The sequence below is a fragment of the Myxine glutinosa genome, chromosome 2, assembly GCF_964187855.1.
Source record: "Myxine glutinosa chromosome 2, kmMyxGlut1.1, whole genome shotgun sequence".
NCBI classification, from domain to species: Eukaryota; Metazoa; Chordata; class Myxini; order Myxiniformes; family Myxinidae; genus Myxine; species Myxine glutinosa.
In genome coordinates, this window is record NC_136262.1 from 139,974,879 (window position 1) to 139,995,931 (window position 21,053).

Below are 21,053 nucleotides of genomic sequence, written 5' to 3' on the forward strand. Positions count from 1 at the left end.
CAAGCACACACATCTGAGTAACAAACACACTCACATCTGAGTAACACTCAAACACACTCACATCTGAGTAACAAACACACACATCTGAGTAACAAACACACTCGCAATTGTAAACCCGGAACAACTTCGTAATGGGTTCTCGGTTAAACTTCCGACTAACAGAAAATATCGAGTTTAAAGATTCATCGTTTAACACACGTTAGCCAATTAAATCTCGTGCAAGACATAACAGGTGCTATTTTTTCATTTACCGTTACTTGGCCTTTTTAGAAAGTTTAATGATCAAGGCGAAGGGGTAAAGGTGTATAACCAACATCAAACCAGAGTTGCAAAAACCCGGAAACAAAATTATAAAATCCTTTTGTCCCATAATCAGACACCTTCGGAGATCAGGTGCTTCAGGTGCGCAACACCTTGTGTGAGTGCGGGGCCCGTGGAGCGTTTGTGTTCTTTGAGATGCTCGAGCAGAGGCAGCGGGAGATGCGCGTGCGCAACGTGCTCGGTGGACGTGTCGTGCGCGAGCATTACCTGCGCGAGGCCGTGCCGTGTCATAGCGCACTGTGCACACGTTGTACGAGAGGTAACTAGGTACACCGTCACCCCCTCCATGTCACTGTGCACACGTACGACAGGTAACTAGGTACACCATCACCCCCTCCCATGTCACTGTGCACACGTTGTACGAGAGGCAACTAGGTACACCATCACCCCCCTCCCATGTCACTGCACACGTACGAGAGGTAACTAGGTACACCATCATCCCCTCCCATATCACTGTGCACACACACGTACGAGATGTAACGAGGTACACCATCACCCCCTCCCATGTCACTGTGCACACGTTGTACGAGAGGTAACTAGGTACACCATCACCCCCTCCCATGTCACTGTGCACACGTTGTACGAGAGGTAACTAGGTACACCATCACCCCCTCCTATGTCACTGTGCACACGTTGTACGAGAGGTAACTAGGTACATGTACACCATCACCCCCTTCCATGTCACTGTGCACACGTTGTACGAGAGGTAACTAGGTACACCATCACCCCTCCCATGTCACTGTGCACACGTACGAGAGGTAACTAGGTACACGTACACCATCACCCCTCCCATGTCACTGTGCACACGTTGTACGAGAGGTAACTAGGTACACCATCACCCCCTCCCATGTCACTGTGCATACGTACGAGAGGTAACTAGGTACACCATCACCCCTCCCATGTCACTGTGCACACGTTGTACGAGAGGTAACTAGGTACACCATCACCCCCTCCCATGTCACTGTGCACACGTTGTACGAGAGGTAACTAGGTACACCATCACCCCTCCCATGTCACTGTGCACACGTTGTACGAGAGGTAACTAGGTACACGTACACCATCACCCCTCCCATGTCACTGTGCACACGTTGTACGAGAGGTAACTAGGTACACCATCACCCCCTCCCATGTCACTGTGCATACATACGAGAGGTAACTAGGTACACCATCACCCCTCCCATGTCACTGTGCACACGTTGTACGAGAGGTAACTAGGTACACCATCACCCCCTCCCATGTCACTGTGCACACGTTGTACGAGAGGTAACTAGGTACACCATCACCCCCTCCCATGTCACTGTGCATATGTACGAGAGGTAACTAGGTACACCATCACCCCTCCCATGTCACTGTGCACACGTTGTACGAGAGGCAACTAGGTACACCATCACCCCCCTCCCATGTCACTGCACACGTACGAGAGGTAACTAGGTACACCATCATCCCCTCCCATATCACTGTGCACACACACGTACGAGATGTAACGAGGTACACCATCACCCCCTCCCATGTCACTGTGCACACGTTGTACGAGAGGTAACTAGGTACACCATCACCCCCTCCCATGTCACTGTGCACACGTTGTACGAGAGGTAACTAGGTACACCATCACCCCCTCCTATGTCACTGTGCACACGTTGTACGAGAGGTAACTAGGTACATGTACACCATCACCCCCTTCCATGTCACTGTGCACACGTTGTACGAGAGGTAACTAGGTACACCATCACCCCTCCCATGTCACTGTGCACACGTACGAGAGGTAACTAGGTACACGTACACCATCACCCCTCCCATGTCACTGTGCACACGTTGTACGAGAGGTAACTAGGTACACCATCACCCCCTCCCATGTCACTGTGCATACGTACGAGAGGTAACTAGGTACACCATCACCCCTCCCATGTCACTGTGCACACGTTGTACGAGAGGTAACTAGGTACACCATCACCCCCTCCCATGTCACTGTGCACACGTTGTACGAGAGGTAACTAGGTACACCATCACCCCTCCCATGTCACTGTGCACACGTTGTACGAGAGGTAACTAGGTACACGTACACCATCACCCCTCCCATGTCACTGTGCACACGTTGTACGAGAGGTAACTAGGTACACCATCACCCCCTCCCATGTCACTGTGCATACGTACGAGAGGTAACTAGGTACACCATCACCCCTCCCATGTCACTGTGCACACGTTGTACGAGAGGTAACTAGGTACACCATCACCCCCTCCCATGTCACTGTGCACACGTTGTACGAGAGGTAACTAGGTACACCATCACCCCCTCCCATGTCACTGTGCATATGTACGAGAGGTAACTAGGTACACCATCACCCCTCCCATGTCACTGTGCACACGTTGTACGAGAGGTAACTAGGTACACCATCACCCCTCCCATGTCACTGTGCACATGTTGTACGAGAGGTAACTAGGTACTGGTACACCATCATCCCCTCCCATGTCACTGTGCAGTGTGCACACATTCACATTGTACAACAGGTAACGAGCTATGTACATCTCGCACCCTTCCCGTGTCACACCTTTCTCTTCCCGTGTCACACCTTTCTCTTCCCGTGTCACACCTTTCTCTTCCCATGTCACACCTTTCTCTTCCCGTGTCACACCTTTCTCTTCCCGTGCCACAGCCTCCTCCCTTCCCGTGCCACATCCCCCTCCATTCCCGTGCCACAGCCCCTCGCTTCCCGTGCCACAGCCCCCTCGCTTCCCGTGCCACAGCCCCTCCCTTCCCGTGCCACAGCCCCTCCCTTCCCGTGCCACAGCCCCCTCCCTTCCCGTGCCACAGCCCCCTCCCTTCCCGTGCCACAGCCCCCTCCCTTCCCGTGCCACAGCCCCTCCTTTCCCGTGCCACAGCCTCCTCCCTTCCCGTGCCACAGCCCCTCCCTTCCCGTGCCACAGCCCCTCCCTTCCCGTGCTACAGCCCTCTCCCTTCCCGTGCCACAGCCCCTCCCTACCCCTCCCTTTCCGTGCCACATCCCCCTCTCTTCCCATGCCACAGCCCCCCCCCCCCCTGGAGGAAGAGGGGGGAGGGGAGAAGAGGGGAGAGGGAGGGGGCCAAATATCAAGTACGTAAGCCTCTCCGTTTAGGAGTCTATCGGTAACATTACACACACACAAACTGTGTTTTATGTTCAATGGTCTGGCGGCGGGGATGGAACATCACGTGATCGCTCTGAGCGAATCAGCGCGCTGCTCTGCCACCGGCTCAGATTCCGTGTATAATATTCCTCGCTGAAATGCGCTGAGGTAAATATGAATAAAAAATATGGATCTCATCAAATATTTTTAGGTAGGCCATGTCCTTCCCAGGCTCAATGGCCATGTCTGTGCCAAATATCAAGTACGTGAGCCTCTCCGTTTAGGAGTCTATCGGTAACATTACACACACACAAACTGTGTTTTATGTTCAACTAGCAGAAGTACCCGGCATTGCCGGGTGGAGGCAGGGAGGGAAGCGGGGGGAGGGGGAGGGGAGGGGAGGGAGGGGGGGAGGGGGAAGGGGAGGGAGGGGAAAGGGGAGGGAAAGGGGGTTAGGGGGAAGGGGAGGGAGGGGGAGGGAGGGAGAGGGGGGAGAGGGAGGGGGAGGGGAAAGGAGGGTGAGGAGAGGAGGAGGGGAGGGAGGGGGAAGGGAAAGGAGGGTGAGGGGAGGGGGAGAGGGGAGGGGAGGGGGAGAGGGGGGGGGAGGTAGAGGAGGGGGAGGGGAGGGGAGGGGGCCAAATATCAAGTACGTGAGCCTCTCCGTTAGGAGTCTATCGGTAACATTACACACACACAAACTGTGTTTTATGTTCAATGGTCTGGTGGCAGGGATGGAACATCACGTGATCGCTCTGAGCGAATCAGCGCGCTGCTCTGCCACCGGCTCAGATTATGTTCAACGAGCAGAAGTACCCGGCATTGCCGGGCGGGGGAGGGAGGGGAACGGGGGGGGGGGGAGGAGGAGAGGGGGGAGGGGAACGGGGGGGGGAGGAGAGGGGGGAGGGGAGGAGAGGGGGGAGGGGAGAAGAGGGGGGGGAGAGGAGGGGAGGAGAGGGGGGAGGGGAGAAGAGGGGGGAGGGGAGAAGAGGGGGGGGAGGGGAGAAGAGGGGGGGAGGGGAGAAGAGGGGGGGAGAAGAGGGGGGGGAGGAGGGAAGAGGGGGGGGGGGAGAGAAGAGGGGGGAGGGGGAGGGGAGGAGAAGGTGGGAGGGGGAGGGGAGAGTTGTGGGGAGGGGGGGAGGGAGGGAGAAGGGGAGGGGAGGAGGGGGAGGGGGAGGGGAACGGGGGGGAGGGGAGGGGAGGAGAGGGGGGGGGGAAGTACACAGTATTTGGGATGTTATCCCATGTAGGAAAGCTATTTACCAATTGGATAGTGACAGGACCAGGATGAATAGCTTGGGAGTAAATAAGAGGGGAGTAAAGACATCTAGTACTGTACTGTAGGGAGAAGAGGGGGGGAGGGGAGAGGGGGCTGGTACACGTAATTGGATAGTGACAACTGGACAACTGGTGTGGGCCGCCCGTGGTGCTCAACGGGCGGCCCACACAAATTGGCTAACTCGGACGTGGCCCGGATGAACGCCTGGGTGTCGCAGGGGAGGGGAGGGGAGGAGAGAAGAGGGGGGAGGGGAGGAGAGAAGAGGGGGGAGGGGAGGAGAGGAGAGAAGAGGGGGGAGGGGAGGAGAGAAGAGGGGGGAGGGGAGGAGAAGGGGGGAGGGGAGGAGAGAAGAGGGGGGAGGAGAGAAGAGGGGGGAGGGGAGGAGAACGTGGCCTCATGCGACCAGGTGATTGGCTAACTCGACGGCGGGCTGGGAAGGGGGGGGGGGGGGCCAAATATCAATATCAAGTGTCCACGGTCGTGTTGAAGTCTCTGATAGATCAGAGAGCATTGCCGGGCGGGGGAGGGGAGGGGAGGGGGAAGAGGAGGGGAGGGGAACGTGGGGGAGAGGAGGGGAACGTGGGGGAGAGGAGGAGAGGGGGGAGGGGAGGAGAGGGGGGGGAGGGGAGGAGAGGGGGGAGGGGAGGGGGATGGGGAAGAGGAGGGGAGGGGAACGGGGGGGGGGAGAGGGGGGAGGGGAGGAGAGGGGGGAGGGGAGAAGAGGGGGAGGGGAGAAGAGGGGGAGGGGGAGGGGGCCAAATATCAAGTACGTGAGCCTCTCCGTTTAGGAGTCTATCGGTAACATTACACACACACAAACTGTGTTTTATGTTCAACGATCAGAAGTACCCGGCATTGCCGGGCGGGGGAAGGAAGGGAAGCGGGGGAAGGAAGGGAAACGGGGGGAGGGGGAGGGGAGGGAGAGGGGGGGAGGGGGAAGGGGGGGAGGGGAGGGCGGGGGGAGGGGGAGGGTAGAGGAGGGCGAGGGGAGGGGGAGGGTAGAGGAGGGCGAGGGGAGTGGAGGGGGAGGAGGAGGGGGAGGGTAGAGGAGGGCGAGGGGAGTGGAGGGGGAGGAGGAGGGGGAGGGGGGGAGAGGAGGGGGAGGGAGGGGGCCAAATATCAAGTACGTGAGCCTCTCCGTTTAGGAGTCTATCGGTAACATTACACACACACAAACTGTGTTTTATGTTCAATGGTCTGGCGGCGGGGATGGAACATCACGTGATCGCTCTGAGCGAATCAGCTCGCTGCTCTGCCACCGGCTCAGATTCCGTGTATAATATCCCTCGCTGAAATGCGCTGAGGTAAATGTGAATAAAAAATATAGATCTCGTCAAATATTTTTAGGTAGGCCATGTCCTTCCCAGGCTCAATGGCCATGTCTGTGCCAAATATCAAGTATGTGAGCCTCTCCGTTTAGGAGTCTATCGGTAACATTACACACACACACAAACTGTGTTTTATGTTCAATGGTCTGGCGGCAGGGATGGAACATCACGTGATCGCTCTGAGCGAATCAGCGCGCTGCTCTGCCACCGGCTCAGATTATGTTCAACTAGCAGAAGTACCCGGCATTGCCGGGTGGGGGAGGAGAGGGGAACGGGGGGGAAGGGAGGAGGGGGGGGGAGGGGAGAAGAGGGGGGGAAGGGGATAAGAGGGGGGGGAGGAGAGAAGAGGGGGGAGGGGAGGAGAGAAGAGGGGGGAGGGGAGGAGAGAAGAGGGGGGAGGGGAGGAGAGAAGAGGGGGGAGGGGAGGAGAGAAGAGGGGGGAGGGGAGGGGAGGAGAGAAGAGGGGGGAGGGGAGGAGAGAAGAGGGGGGAGGGGAGGAGAGAAGAGGGGGGAGGGGAGGAGAAGGGGGGAGGGGAGGAGAGAAGAGGGGGGAGGGGAGGAGAGAAGAGGGGGGAGGGGAGGAGAGAAGAGGGGGGAGGGGAGGAGAAGGGGGAGGGGGGGTAGGGGGAGGGGGAGGTGGAGGGGAACGTAGGGAGGGGGGAGGGGAACGGGGGGAGGGGAGGAGAGGGGGGAGGGGAGAAGAGGGGGGGGAAGCACCCGGCATTGCTGGGCGGGGAAGCACCCGGCATTGCTGGGCGGGGGAGGGGAGGGGAGGGGGAAGAGGAGGGGAGGGGAACGGGGGGGAGGGGAGGAGAGGGGGGGGAGGGGGAAGTACCCGGCATTCCGTGTATAAACGTGGGGGAGGGGGAGAGGGGGGAGGGGGGAGGGGAGGAGAGGGGGGAGGGGGGGAGGGAGAGGGGTGGGATGGGAGAGGAGAGGGGTGGGAGGGGGAGGGGTAGGGGGAGAGGGGTAGGGGGGAGTGGAGTGGGAGGGGAGGAGGGGGGAGGGCCCGCGAATCGTCGAATCGTCGAATCGTCGAATCGGCGCGCTGCTCTGCCACCGATTCAGATTCCGTGTATAATATTCCTAGCTGAAAAAAAATATGGATCTAAAGATGAAAGAAATAAAAAACCTATGTGGTGTGAATGGCAATGTTCCTCGCTGAAATGTGAAAAAACACAATCGCGCGGCAAGGAACATCACGTGATCACTCTGAGCGATCGATTGCAACTCTGCGTCGTCTCGTGGGCGTGGCCAACGTGGCCTCATGCGACCAGGTGATTGGCTAACTCGAGCTCGAGAGAGCCATAATGCGATATGTTATGGCAAAAAATATGGATCTAAAGATGAAAGAAAAAAAAACCTATGTGGTGTGAATGGCAATGTTCCTCGCTGAAATGTGAAAAAACTGAATTATGTGCGAACGCATAACTGTGAGATTATGGCGGCAAAGTTGGAACATCACGTGATCGCTCTGAGCGAATCAGCATGCTGCTCTGCCATTCCGGTCATAATATTCCTCGCTGAAATGCGCTGAGGTAAAAATATGGTAAAAAAATATTATGAAATAAATTTTTAGGTCGGCCGTGTTCTTCCCAGGCTCAATGGCCATGTTTGTGCCAAATATCAAGTACGTGAGCCTCTCCGTTTAGGAGTCTATCGGTAACATTACACACACACACAAACTGTGTTATATATATATTTATATGGTCTGGCGGCGGGGATGGGACATCACGTGATCGCTCTGAGCGAATCAGCGCGCTGCTCTGCCTTCAGCGCGCCTCCGAATCAGCGCCTCTGCTCAGATTCCGTGTATAATATTCCTCGCTGAAATGCGCTGAGGTAAATATGAATAAAAAATATGGATCTCGTCAAATATTTTGAGGTAGGCCATGCTCTTCCCAGGCTCAATGGCCATGTCTATGCCAAATATCAAGCACGTGAGCCTCTCCGTTTAGGAGTCTATCGGTAACATTACACACACACACACACACACACACACACACACACACACACACACACACACACACACACACACACACACACACACACACACACAAACTGTGTTTTATATACAGACTTGGCATTTAATATGGAATAATTTTTTTGTGGGGGTGAACTTACTTTTCAAGATGTCTTAGAACCAAAAGTTCATTGGAATTATGTTGAAATTATTCTAGATTTTGTTAATGTGACCTTTAAAAGAAACAAAAACCACATTTGACATTTCGAAACTAATAAATTGATCCTTGAAAGTGATGTAAACTGATATCGAACTCAATTCATGGAAAGTACTGTGTTAAACTTCTGTACGTTTTCCAGAAGTATCTCTTTATTTTGCACATTAGCCAAATTTTTTTTTAACAAAAACAAAAGTTAAATTACGACTGGGATTACGGACAGTAAAATTACAGTTCAGTTCTTCGTGTAACCCCCACGAGCATTCAGAAGAGCACGTACACGTTGAGGCATGCTGTTCACGAGATTTGCCAGGGTTTGGACAGGAATCGCTTGCCATGCAGTGACAATAGTCTGCTGCAATTCACGCACACAGGTCGGCTGCTGGTCCAAGTTGTCGATTTTATGCGTTAATTCTGCCCACAAGTTCTCTATCGGATTCATATCCGGGGACATTGCTGGGTTTTGCCCCCTGCATGAAAAGCAGCCCAAACGGTCACCCCACCACCTCCAGCTTGGACTCTTGGCACTATGCAATCTTTGTTGTAGGCTTCATGCACTTGTCTGCGCACTCGGACGTGGCCATCTTGACGATAGACCAGAAATCTAGACTCGTCACTGAAGATCACGTGATTCCAGTGTCCTGGCTGCCATTGACGGTGCTCTCTGGCCCACTGCAATCGGCGCTGGCAGTGTTGTCTGGTCAGGCGTGTCTTTCTCAGGGGACACCTGGCACGATAGCCTGCTTAAACCAGTCGTTGGTTGACTAGCCTTCTGGATACAGGCACATTTGTCAGTTGCTGCCACTCAGCCCTAAGCCGATTAGCTGACTTGGTACGGCCATTGCGGACTAACCGGTGCAGCTGGCGATCGTCCCTCCTTGTGGTTCTGCGGGGACGTCCTGGCCTCGGTATTGGAGTAGGGACACCACTCTGAGCATTTCGTTTCAGGATCTTTGACACCTGACCTTGAGTGATGCCATACTGCCGAGCAATAGCACGCTGTTTCATGCCGTAATTTCGTAAAGCCACCACTCCATGACAAGCAGCATTGTCGAGTTGACGGACCATCTCCAGAGGAAGCGGCAATAACTTTTGGAGACGTGCAGCAGTTGTTTTCCACTAATACAGAACGCAACAACCCTTGTATACCCGACTGTGAAGCCAACCATCAAATGCACCTGTCTGTACATTTTGCCACGCCACCTGTGATATAATCTTGTTGTTGACTTCTTGCTGCGACAGACAATCAGTGACATGGTTCTTTTAACAAATAAATCACCAAAGTGTAAAAGAAACTCACCAGATTGATATACGGAGTTAAGAAAGTAAACTCGTCAAGAAAATAAAAATATTCTGTGGTGCTGTGCACACACAACTCGATTGCCAGAGAAGTAAGCCACAATGTGTGGATACAAACAAGAGTCTTTATTAAGAGCTCGCATATCAGCACTGGGCGGGCTCGAGCTTAGAGCCCGCATATATGTCCCGAGGCCATGCCTTGCCCCCGGGCGTGGCCGATCGGACGAAAGGCGGGGCATGCATTTCAGTTCCCCACCTGGACGCTCGCGCCACCCACTGGTGCACGGAATTATTACCCCTTGTGCCCGCCACATGCGCCCCCCCCAGAATTCCCGTGCACCTGAAGGGTGAGCTTGCGGGGAAGCCGGATGACCCGGCCAATACGCCCCCTGGCGATGCGTGCAGGGCTGCGGGGTAGCGGGACGGCGGGCTGGGGGGTGCCGGGGGTCTGACCACCGGGGGGGGCGGCCTCGACGCGGAGGCAGAGCTGCTTGCGGGGGGTGGTCCAGATCGATGTGGGCCGGCTTGAGGCGGTCCACGGAGATACGATCCGGGGCACCGCCGATGTCCACGGTGAAATGTTTGTTCCCAGTCTCCAGCACGCGGGAAGGCCCGTCGTACGGGGGCCGCAGCGGTGCCCGGTGGGCGTCGTGTCGGATGAAAACGTACTCCGCCGTGCGAAGCTCCGGGGCGACATTGGAGGGCGGGCAACCGTGGTGTGCCGTGGGCACGGGCGAACCTCCTGGCGGCCTCCTGCAGGGTGGAGCATTGTTGCGCTGCGGACCAAGGAGCCGTGGAGTCGGGGATAAACTCGCCTGGCACCCGCAGCGGCTGTCCGAAGACCAGCTCCGCCGAGGACGCGCGCAGGTCGTCCTTGGGTGCCGTCCTGAGGCTCAGCAGGACCCAGGGGAGCCTGTCAGCCCAGCTGCCGTCGTGGAGGCTGGCCCGGAGTGTGGCCTTCATGGAGCGATGAAAGCGCTCACACAGGCCATTGGCCTGGGGGTGGTAGGCCGTGGTGCAGTGCAGTTTGATGCCGAGCCCTTGCGCCACCGCGCCCCAGAGCTCCAAGGTGAACTGGGGGCCGCGATCGGACAAGATGTCCAAGGGGGCACCAAACCGGGCAACCCACGTGGCGATGAAAGTGTGTGCGATGTCAGCCGCAGTCGTCGCCGCCAAGGGCACGGCCTCCGGCCACTGGGTGGTGTGGTCCACCATGGTGAGGAGGTGGGTGAACCCCCGCGAGGGGGGCAGAGGTCCCACCAAGTCGACGTGGACGTGGTCGAACCGACGCTCGGGCACCGTAAACGGGGCCAACGGGGCCAACGGGGCCCGGGTGTGGCGGTGGACCTTTGCGCGCTGGCACGCGAGGCACGTCCTGGCCCAGTCACAGACGTCTTTCCTGAGGCCATGCCAGACGAACTTCGCCGCGACGAGGTTCTGGGAGGCCTTCGTGCCGAGGTGTGACAGGCCGTGGATGGCGTCGAAAACCGGGCGCTGCCAGCCAGCGGGCACGATGGGGCGAGGCCGGCCGAGGGAGACGTCGCACAGGAGGGCCGCGCCCGCGACGTCGAACGGCACCTCGGTGACGCGGAGGCCCGTGACGGTGGTCCGCAAGGCCTGGACGCCGGGGTCGGCGGTCTGGTCCTCCGCCATCTGGGCATAGTCGATCCCGAGGTGGACCGCGTGCACGATGGACCGGGAAAGGCAATCCGCCACCGGGTTGTCTTTACCCGTGACGTGACGGATGTCCGTCGTGTACTCGGACACGACAGAGAGGTGACGTTGCTGCCCGGCCGACCATGGCTCGGCGACCTTGGCCATCGCGAACACAAGGGGCTTGTGATCAACGAAAGCCGTGAACGGGCGGCCCTCAAGCAGATGGCGGAAGTGTCAGACCGCCAGGTGGAGCCCGAGCAGCTCGCGGTCGAAGGTGCTGTCGTGGCTTATGTGTGGGCGAAGCTGCCGGCTAAAAAACGCCAGGGGCTGCCAAGCACCACGCACCCACTGCTCGTGTACCGCGCCCACCGCGTAGTCCGACGCGTCGGTGGTGAGGGCGATCAGTGCATCGGGTGCCGGGTGCGCCAGCATGGTGGCGTTGGCCAGGGCCAGCTTTGCGCCCGCAAATGCCGCGGCCATCGGCTCTGACCAGGCGGTGTCACCTTTGCCCGGCTTGGCCCGGAGGGCCTCGTGTAGGGGGCGGAGGAGCTGGGCGACGTGGGGCACGAAGCGGTGGTAAAAATTTACCATGCCCAGGAACTCCTGGAGCCCCTTGATCGTGCGGGGGTGAGGGAAACCCCTGACCGCCTCCACCTTGGCCGGTAAAGGGACGGCCCCGTGCCTGGTGATGCGGTGCCCCAAGAAGTCGATGGCGGCGATGCCGAAACGGCACTTTGCGGGGTTGATGATCAGGCCATGCTGGCCCAGGCATTCGAAAAGCGTGCGGAGGTGGAGCAGGTGCTCCTCCTGGGACGCGCTCGCGACTAGGATGTCGTCCAGGTAGACATAGATGAAAGGTAAGTCGCGCAAGACGCTGTCCATGAGCCGTTGGAACGCCTGGGCCACATTCTTCAACCCGAAAGGCATCCGCAGGAACTCAGAGGCTGAAAGGGGTGATGACGGCCGTCTTTGGGACATCGTCCAGTTGTACGGGGACCTGGTGGTAGCCCCGGATGAGGTCCACCTTGGAGAACACGGTCGTGTTTGCCAACCGGGCGGAAAAGTCCTGGATATGCGGGACCGGGTAGCGGTTGGGGGTGGTGGCATCATTGAGCCGGCGGTAGTCACTGCACGGCCGCCATCCGCCGCCGGGCTTCGGCACAATGTGCATAGGAGAGGCCCAAGCGCTGTTGGAGCGCCGTACAATACCCAGCTGTTCCAGCGTGGCGAACTCCGCTTTCGCCATGGCGAGCTTCGTGGGGTCGAGTCGGCGTGCCCGGGCGTAGACCGGCGGCCCGACCGTGGGGATTTGGTGCTCCACCCCGTGTTGGACGGCCACTGCTGAGAAGGTGGGCCGCGTAAGGGCCGGGAAACTGGCGAGGAGGCGGGTAAACTCGTCCGCTGCCGGAAGCGTGCAGACTAACCTCGCCGGGACGGAACCTTTCAGCAAGCCGCTTGGCAAGCCGCTCGATGAGCCGCTCAACGAGCTGCTCAACGAGCCGCTCAGCGAACAAGCGAGCGAGCTGAAGGTTTCGGCCTGGACGAGACGGCTGCGCTTAACGTCGACCAACAGCCCATGCGCACATAGGAAGTCCGTGCCGAGCAGGGCCATTGGCACGCTGGCGGTGACGAACGACCATTGAAAGCGCTGCCCTCCGAACCGCAGCGAGAGGCAACGCTTCCCGAATGTGCGGATGGGTGTACCGTTGGCAGCAAGCAAAGCGGGGCCCCGGCCCGCGGCTTGCTTGTCGGACGCGGAGGCAGGGAGGACGCTTACCTGCGCTCCCGTGTCGCAAAGAAAATGGCACCCAGACAAGGTGTCCGTGATGAACAGGAGGCTGCCGGAATGGCCGACGCTCAGGGCCGCAAGTGAGCACCGGCCCGGTCGTTTCCCACCCCGTCAAAAGAACACGGCGGGCGGCACGTTCTAGCCTTGCGGCCGAACCTGGCATGGTAGTAGCACCAGGTTTGCGGCGGTGGCGGCCGTGTCGGCCATGCCGGCGGCGGTGGTGGTGGCGGCGGCGGTAGTGGGCGGGGCGCAGCAGCGGCCACGAGGGAAGCCGGGGGTGCTGTAGCCTCTGCACCGGGATCCACTACGGCAGCACCGTACACCGACCGCGTGTCGCAGGCCGCGAAAAACTTGTCGGCCTCTCCGGCCAGGGCGCGGGGTTCCGTGATTTTGGAACCGGCCAGCGTGAGGCGCACCTGTATCGGTAGCTGGCGGAGGAAAAGTGCACGGAACAAGAAATCCGGGCGCTGGTCTCCAAGCAGGGACAGCATGAAATCCATCCGGACGGATGGTCATGTGTCGCCGAGGGCGGGAAGGTCCAGGAGGCGGTCGGCACGTTCGATCTCCGTGAGCCCGAACGTGGCGAGGAGGAGACGTTTGAGTGCCTCGTACTTGTGGATGCCCGGCGGGCGCCGAAGGATGGACACGACGCAGGCGGCAGTGCCGGGCCCGAGGGCGACGACCACGTGGTCGTACCGGGTCTCGTCCACCATGATGCCCCGGAGTTGGAACTGAGCTTCGGCTTGCACAAACCAAACGTCGACTTGCGCTTCCCAAAACTCCGGGAGTTTGATTGCGACGGCGTTGGTAGCCATGGTGTGTTCGGGGGTCAGCAACGGCTGAACCAATCGGGGTCACCAGTGTGGTGCTGTGCACACACGACTCGATTGCCAGAGAGGTAGGCCACAACGCGTGGATACAAACAAGAGTCTTTATTAAGAGCTCGCATATCAGCACTGGGCAGGCTCAAGCTTAGAGCCCGCATATATGTCCCGAGGCCACGCCTTGCCCCCGGGCGTGGCCGATCGGCCGAAAGGCGGGGCATGCATTTCAGTTCCCCGCCTGGACGCTCGCGCCACCCATTGGTGCGCGGAATTATTACCCCTTGTGCCCGCCACAATTCCATATTAAATGCCAAGTCTGTGTATATATATATATATATATATATATATATATATATATATATATATATATATATATATATATATATATATATATATATATATATTGTAACGGTTTTGAGAAGTGTGACAATTTTGGAGAAAGTGTAACGAATGTGAAAAGTATGGTTTTGTTGTGTGTAACACCCTCGTAATGTAAATAATGGTCGCAGCCGTCCTCCTAGTTAATTCCATGAAACTTACACACAGGCCACGATATATCTTTTTAAATAGTTTATTTCCTTATTCTATGTAGGCTAAATATGTGTTTCCCACTAGATTGACTCTGCATTGCATCAAACGAAATAAAGCGTAGGCCCCTCCGATGATCCATGGCAGCTCAAGTGCCAGGGATTCCCCCACTTGAGCTTTCACAGCAACCGTTTATTGCAGTACTGAACTGCTGTGCAACGTGACGGCGCATTACCTGCAGCTGCTGACCGGTTTTCGCCATTTGCGGCCATTACGAACAAGGAGTGGCTAGAGAAGACGGGTCGCCCCCCTCGTCATAGGGGGGAGGAGTAAGTCGGCCCTGCTCATCCAACCCAGAACAAGGGGTTTGGCTAAGAGAGGGCGGAGCGGGAACCCCCGAGAAAGTGCGCGAAGGTTCGGTGAGGAGACCAATATAAGCCGCCGCGGGACGCACTCCACGCTCCAGCTCTGACCCCGTCCTCTTGCTCTGACTCCGTCCTCTTGCTTGCTGTCGCTCGTTGTTGCTGGGGAGAAGGAAGACGCCTGAACGAGCAGGTGTGTGCGAGCCATCGTGCGACCAGCTGCGCTGCAGCTAAGGGGGCAGCTAAGGGGCCGCAGGCCACGAAAAGGACGCGCCAGGCAGCAATCGACGCTGGACCCTCCATTGCCTCCCAAAACAACCATCCATCCTCAAGCCATACCTGCCTGCAATATCCCCCGTGTAAGTGTGAACGTCGTCTGTCCTAATCGTTGTCCTGGGGTTAAGTAAATTGACTAGTATAAGCTAACGATTCACTGTGTGACTGCTTCTTCCATCCATTGCTTGTAAATAACTTTGATCGCTCCTTCTTTTTGCTTGTGTGTATAATAAATCCTGTTATTCCTCCGTACTCTGTCTTCTTCTCGCTTCCTTCTCTTTCGGTCGCTTTAGAGGTTTCCCGATTGGATATCTGTGGTGCGATCTGGTCAACGTTGGGGGAGTCGGGCCAATCGGGGATCCTGTAACGGTCGCGGTGGACCATCCGCTCGGCCCATAATAACATCTAAACCGCGTCCGTAACAATTGGTGTCGAGGAGTGGGATACGAGGCCCGAACCAAATTTTTAAAACGTATAGGAAAAAAAATTTTGGTCAAAATTACGAGCTGCCGAAATTTTGTTTTATAAAACCCGAATTTTGAGATCGCGCCATGGACAATCAAGGCGATCGGATGTCGGTGGGGGAGATAGACGGGTTAGGGGTAACCCAGGACTTAGGGGAAGAAAGGGAGGAGGAGAGCAATGAGGTGGTTGAGGGTGTATCAGACGCACAAGATGGCGTCCTCGCGCACATGGTTGTTGCGGCACCAAATTTAGCCGCGCCCATGGTCGCGGCAGCCAAGCCAGAGATGCCAGAGTACATGCGAGTCTTTATGATTCAAATGATGGCAAAAATGGAAGTAATGAGGGACGAAGCGAGGGCTCAGAGTGAGCAATTGGGGGTAATGAGGGACGAAGCGAGGGGTACCGGTGAGGGGTTAGACAATAATTTTAAGGGATTAGACAAGAAATTTGGGAAGTTAGACGACAAATTTGAGGGGTTAGACAACGGGATAAAAGAGGTGAAAAATGGGTTAATGGGGTTAGAAAATAGGATGGAGGACAAATTGCGGGAAATAGGGGAACAATCTGCCAGGGAAATCAAACGAATGGGGAACCAGATAGAGGAGGTGCAAATCGGGTTAGAAAGTAAACTGGATGCTCAGAGGGATGAATTGGGACAGATGAGGGTGGCATCTACAAAAGAGATGGAGGAGATGAAAGAGGGGATACGAAGAGGTGTAAGTGAGGAGGTTTCGGGGCTACGCGAGGAGGTAAAGCGAGGTGAGAAGCGTATGGAGAAAGAGGTGAGGAATAATACGGCTAGGTTACAGGGGGGAATAGAGGGTCTGACAGAGGAGGTGGAACAGCTGACAGAGGGACAAACGGAGTTAGTGGAGCAGGTTCAAAGGAACACTGCGGTACTCGGAGGGTTAAAAGCGACACAAAGAGACATCAAAGAAGACTTAATAGCGACACAGAGGCAATGTCAGATGGTACGTGAGGGACTGACAATGAGGGTGGACGAGGTGACAGAGATAATGGAGACGAAGGACCGGCAGGTGAGGATGCACATAGAGACGGTCACGGTAGCCTTAGAGGACGAACTTGAGGAGACGCACCGGGAAATAAAAGAGGTGAAGCAAAAATTAGAGGAAGTGGAAGAAGAGGTGAGTGAAATTAAGAAGGGACGGACAGAAACTAAGAGGGAGATAAAGGAGGAAGTAATGGCATATGTACAAGGTCGGTGCTCAACTCATGATGTGCGGCTCACTAACCAAATAAAGAGTTTGCAGGTGGCAAAAGAGGTGCGGAGACGAGGTGCCAAGGTGAGTGGCGAAATATTCGGCAATGTATATGATGTGAGGAAAGCTTCAGTCGGCTTGGGGGTTGCTATGGATCCGGGTGTTCGTGAAAGGCCATTGGTGAAGTGTGCGACAGGTCTGGTGTGCGAAAAAAGAGGTGTGCGAGAATGTCCGACCATGGGGTGTGTGAGGAAAAAGTGCGCGCCGACCAGTGAGTGTGCTGTCAAGAGTGAGTCGGTCGTAGCGCGTGTGTGAGGGAGCACATGGAAGCGCGGTGTGGCGAGTGTTACGGAGGAAGTAACGAAAGAGTGTGCGCAAGAGGATGCGCGAGAAAGGTGTGTAACGGACAGGTGCATGGGGAAAGAGTGCGCTGTCAAGAGTGAAGGAGAATGCACGCCTGTGGTGAGAGTTACAGAGGATGTAACGAAAGAGTGTGCGCAAGAGGATGCGCGAGAAAGGTGTGAAGTAAGGGAGAGTGACACGGAGCGTGAGTTGGTTGTGACAGGTGAGCGAGGATGTACACCTGGAATGGAAGGATGCACACCTGGAATGGTAGAGCGTGTGTGGGAATGCACACTTGAGTTGGTCGTGAGGCACGTGGTTGGGTGTGCGAGTGAAAGCACACCTGTGATGGTCACAGAGGAGGTGACCGAGGAAGGGGCGCGAAGAGGTGTGTTGGTGAGGTGTGCGAGCGACGAATGTGTGCCAAGGTGCTCGGTGGTCAGGTGTGTGACCAAGTCGGTGAGCGGAATGAGTGTACCGAGGTGTGTAAGGAAAGGTACGAGGAGCATGGGAACAGCTGGAGGTAGTAGCAAGAAAGGGGTAGCGTATGCGTGTGAGCATGCAGGTGAGGCATCGACGGTAACCGGGTTAGCGGTTAGAGCGACTTATAGCCGAATCGGGCCCTCGGTGCGTGCCGGGCTTCGCGTGCCGCGAGAACCAGCGGGGATCCGAGCCACGGCGGGTTCGAAAGGACCGCCGTACGCGATCCACGCTGGGCCTCGCTTGCAACGGCCACGTCCGTGCTCCACTAGGCGGAGCGGGCAGCTTGATAGGAAGGGTCGTCATGGCGACCACTTTTTGTTGAGACGTGCCGGCAGGTCGAGATCGGGACATTGGATGGCTCCACGCCGAGGTGGTGCGTGGGATCTCGGCACGGGTAAGCCCCCGTCCCTGCACCGAGTGCCGGACGCATCCAGCCGCCGGCACCAAAGAACCCGCGTTCATTGCTCGGCTGTACGAAGCCGGGCTGTAGACGTGAATTGGCGCACCGAGAGGATCTAATAAGTAGACGGGTGATGAGGTTAGTGTTTTGGACCCAAAATTAGAAAAAGGCAAAATTTGATGATTGGTACGGTGATTGGCAGATGATTGGCAAAATTTTTGATTGGCTGAAATTTGGTGTGCCAAATTGATAGTAGGACCTCCCCGATGTGGTGGGATGGCAACTCTGTCATCCCTCACGGGGGGGGGGGGGGGGCGGGGGGGCAAAGGAGCACTAGCTTATGGGGTGTATGGCAGTGAAAACTAGCCCGGGTGGGTTAGGATATTGTGTGTAGGGACCTAGAAGATGACATTAGGTAACGTTAAGATTAGTTAGTGACAATGACACCTGTAGTGGGGATGCAGGTAGAGTAGTGTGGATGATAATGACGTGGGAGCGCAATAGTTTAAAGGGGTGACTGGGAAGCGCAAGTTTCAGAGGGGAATAGTTAGATGAGATGATGCCGTGTGTTTGAGGATTGAACAGGTGTGCAACTGAACAGGTGTATGGAGCAGTGTATGAGGGAGTAGTGGTGATTGCGTGTTGTGTTGACCAAATGGTCCAGGAAGAAAGGAGGGTGCAGGTGGCACCAGGTGTGAGTGCACAGGTGTGCAACAACAGGTATGGAGAATGGTTGTGTGGAATAAATGGTATGGGATATATGGCGTATTGGGATGGATGGTCGTGGAGTGAGTATGGTGGAAATTGTGGAGTGGAGTGGATGGTGCGAAGGTGTGAATGGGGGAAGGATGGACCCCCATCACGAATACCCGGGGCGGGTAGTGTAAGTGTTAGGTAGAGGGTACAGGTAAATTGTGGTTGGATATTGGCGTCTGTGGTGCGAGTGGAAGAATGATGTTTGGATGGGTGCATTAGTGTTGTGGAAATGGCTGGGCGTGTAGCCTGTTAGTGTGTGTAGTTGGTTTGGGCACTCCACCACTGTGAGGATGTCGGCCAGGTGAGGCCGCAGGTGGGCTCTGGGAGCCGGTAGTTGTGGATGGGGCCCGAGGATCCGGAGGACGGACCCGGGTAGCCCAGTGCCAGAGGGCACCGAGTGGGGTGACAGAGCCAGGAGGGGCCTTCCCAAATTAGATAGGTTAGGTAAGGAGCAGGTAAGCTCGGGTGGCAACTGCAGTGGTGGAGGTGTGCAGGTGGGTAGACCTGCTGGGAGAGCTACACGTCACAGCCCAGAAATTGTGCAAGGGCACCGGGAGATGAATCGGGGGAGTGAGACCCCAAATTGAGAAGCACCACAGTTTGGTCAATGGGAATTGGTTGTTAGAACCCAGAGTGTAAGTGGCCAATGGATTGGCAGGGAAAGACCCCGGGTAGTGTAAAGAGTGTTAAGGTCATTTAGAGGATAGTTAGGATTGGAGTCTCCTCGCACCATCTGCATCCACTCACCTGAGATGAGGTAACTCCACACCATGCCATGTTTTATTATTTTTCATTAATGCAAATGTTTTGGATTGTGAGACGCATCATGACGTGGGTGTGACATTGTGCGTAATTCCATCTCTCCCTCCTTATGAGGATTGATGATGAATTGATGATGGCAAATTTTGAAGTAGAGGGATTGGAGACGAATTTGGTGTAGAAGGGAAAGATGGGGAAGACAAGACGTAGTGACGAATTTGTAAAGGTGTAAATTCTTGTAAATATTGGGTAAGGGCAAGGGTAGTGTAGGTGACAGGGGGGGGGTGACGTACGGTAGGGACGAGTTTTTCTCACTTCGCTCTCCGTACGCACTTCACCCTGCATTGCCTTTATTGACGTGTACCCTTGTGACCTTACCCCTCGCTCATTTGTCTTCCCCCCTTTTGTCTCCCACTTGAGGACCTGTGCGCCATTGGGCGCCGAGGGGAGCGTGCGTGAGGTGGCCATTGTGCGCACGAGATTCCCAGAACCAGCATGCATTGCGTTGATGTACCACTTTATGGACCGCTGTTCTGCGGCCAAGTACCACTGGATGGACCCCAGGTTCTGGGGCAGGGAACCTCTGTTGGAGACCGGCCATAGTGGCCAGGGAATCTTGCTTGCGGACCTCGGTAAGGCGGCACCTATGCCAAACAGGTGGACCACCCTTAGTTGGCCCCTGCGGCCCTAAATAAAAATGAACACAAGTTGTGCTTTTTATTATTTCCAAGTAGGCCGCATGAAGCCAGAAGACGTCGGGAAGAACATCGGCCCAGCAGAGAAAGAGAAGACCACCACCAGTTGTTTTGTTGTGTTTATTATGAACCGTGGTGACTGTGCACCGAGTGGTGCTTTGTGGTGCTTTTGGTGCTTTTGGGTGCTTTGGTGGTATTGGTACTGGTGCATCGATGCAATGCGTGCTGTCTCCTCCCTCCCAACAGGAATTTCTTTTTCTTGTTCCCTAAAAAGAAAAGAAAAAAACACAGGTCCTGGGTTGCGTTGTAAATAAGAAATAACGTCACTGTAAATAATGCTCCCCACCGTAAATGTATAGTTTGAGAACAATTCCGTAATTCGGTTAGCTGTGGGCTTGAGTCTGTTAGACAGGGTGCAATGCAATAGGGGGACATACTTATTGTGTTTTAAGATTGTCACACTCAGGGTCAGGTTAATTGTAGAGGGAATTACACCTACGTGTCACACTAAGTTAAAGTTTTGTAGGCCCGAGGACGGGCCTGAAGAAAGGAGGGTGCAGTGTAACGAATTTGAGAAGTGTAACGGTTTTGAGAAGTGTGACAATTTTGGAGAAAGTGTAACGAATGTGAAAAGTATGGTTTTGTTGTGTGTAACACCCTCGTAATGTAAATAATGGTCGCAGCCGTCCTCCTAGTTAATTCCATGAAACTTACACACAGGCCACGATATATCTTTTTAAATAGTTTATTTCCTTATTCTATGTAGGCTACATATGTGTTTCCCACTAGATTGACTCTGCATTGCATCAAACGAAATAAAGCGTAGGCCCCTCCGCTGATCCATGGCAGCTCAAGTGCCAGGGATTCCCCCACTTGAGCTTTCACAGCAACCGTTTATTGCAGTACTGAACTGCTGTGCAACGTGACGGCGCATTACCTGCAGCTGCTGACCGGTTTTCGGCATTTGCGGCCATTACGAACAAGGGGAGTGG

At 55.8% G+C, this 21,053-nt stretch overlaps 1 protein-coding gene across 2 annotated transcripts in view; it reads left to right on the forward strand.

Annotated features, from left to right (window-relative positions):
* Positions 1 to 314: 314 nt before the first annotated feature.
* The window catches only part of DIS3L (DIS3 like exosome 3'-5' exoribonuclease), a 247,804-nt gene continuing 227,065 nt past the window's right edge, over positions 315 to 21,053 (forward strand). The window contains exon 1 of one of the 2 annotated variants that reach the window (XM_068107004.2): positions 315 to 580. In XM_068107004.2, the coding sequence (XP_067963105.1) occupies positions 457 to 580 (124 nt within the window). In that variant the 5' untranslated portion in view covers positions 315 to 456. The remainder of the gene's footprint in view (positions 581 to 21,053) is intronic. The other variant, XM_068107003.2, reaches the window with a different exon arrangement.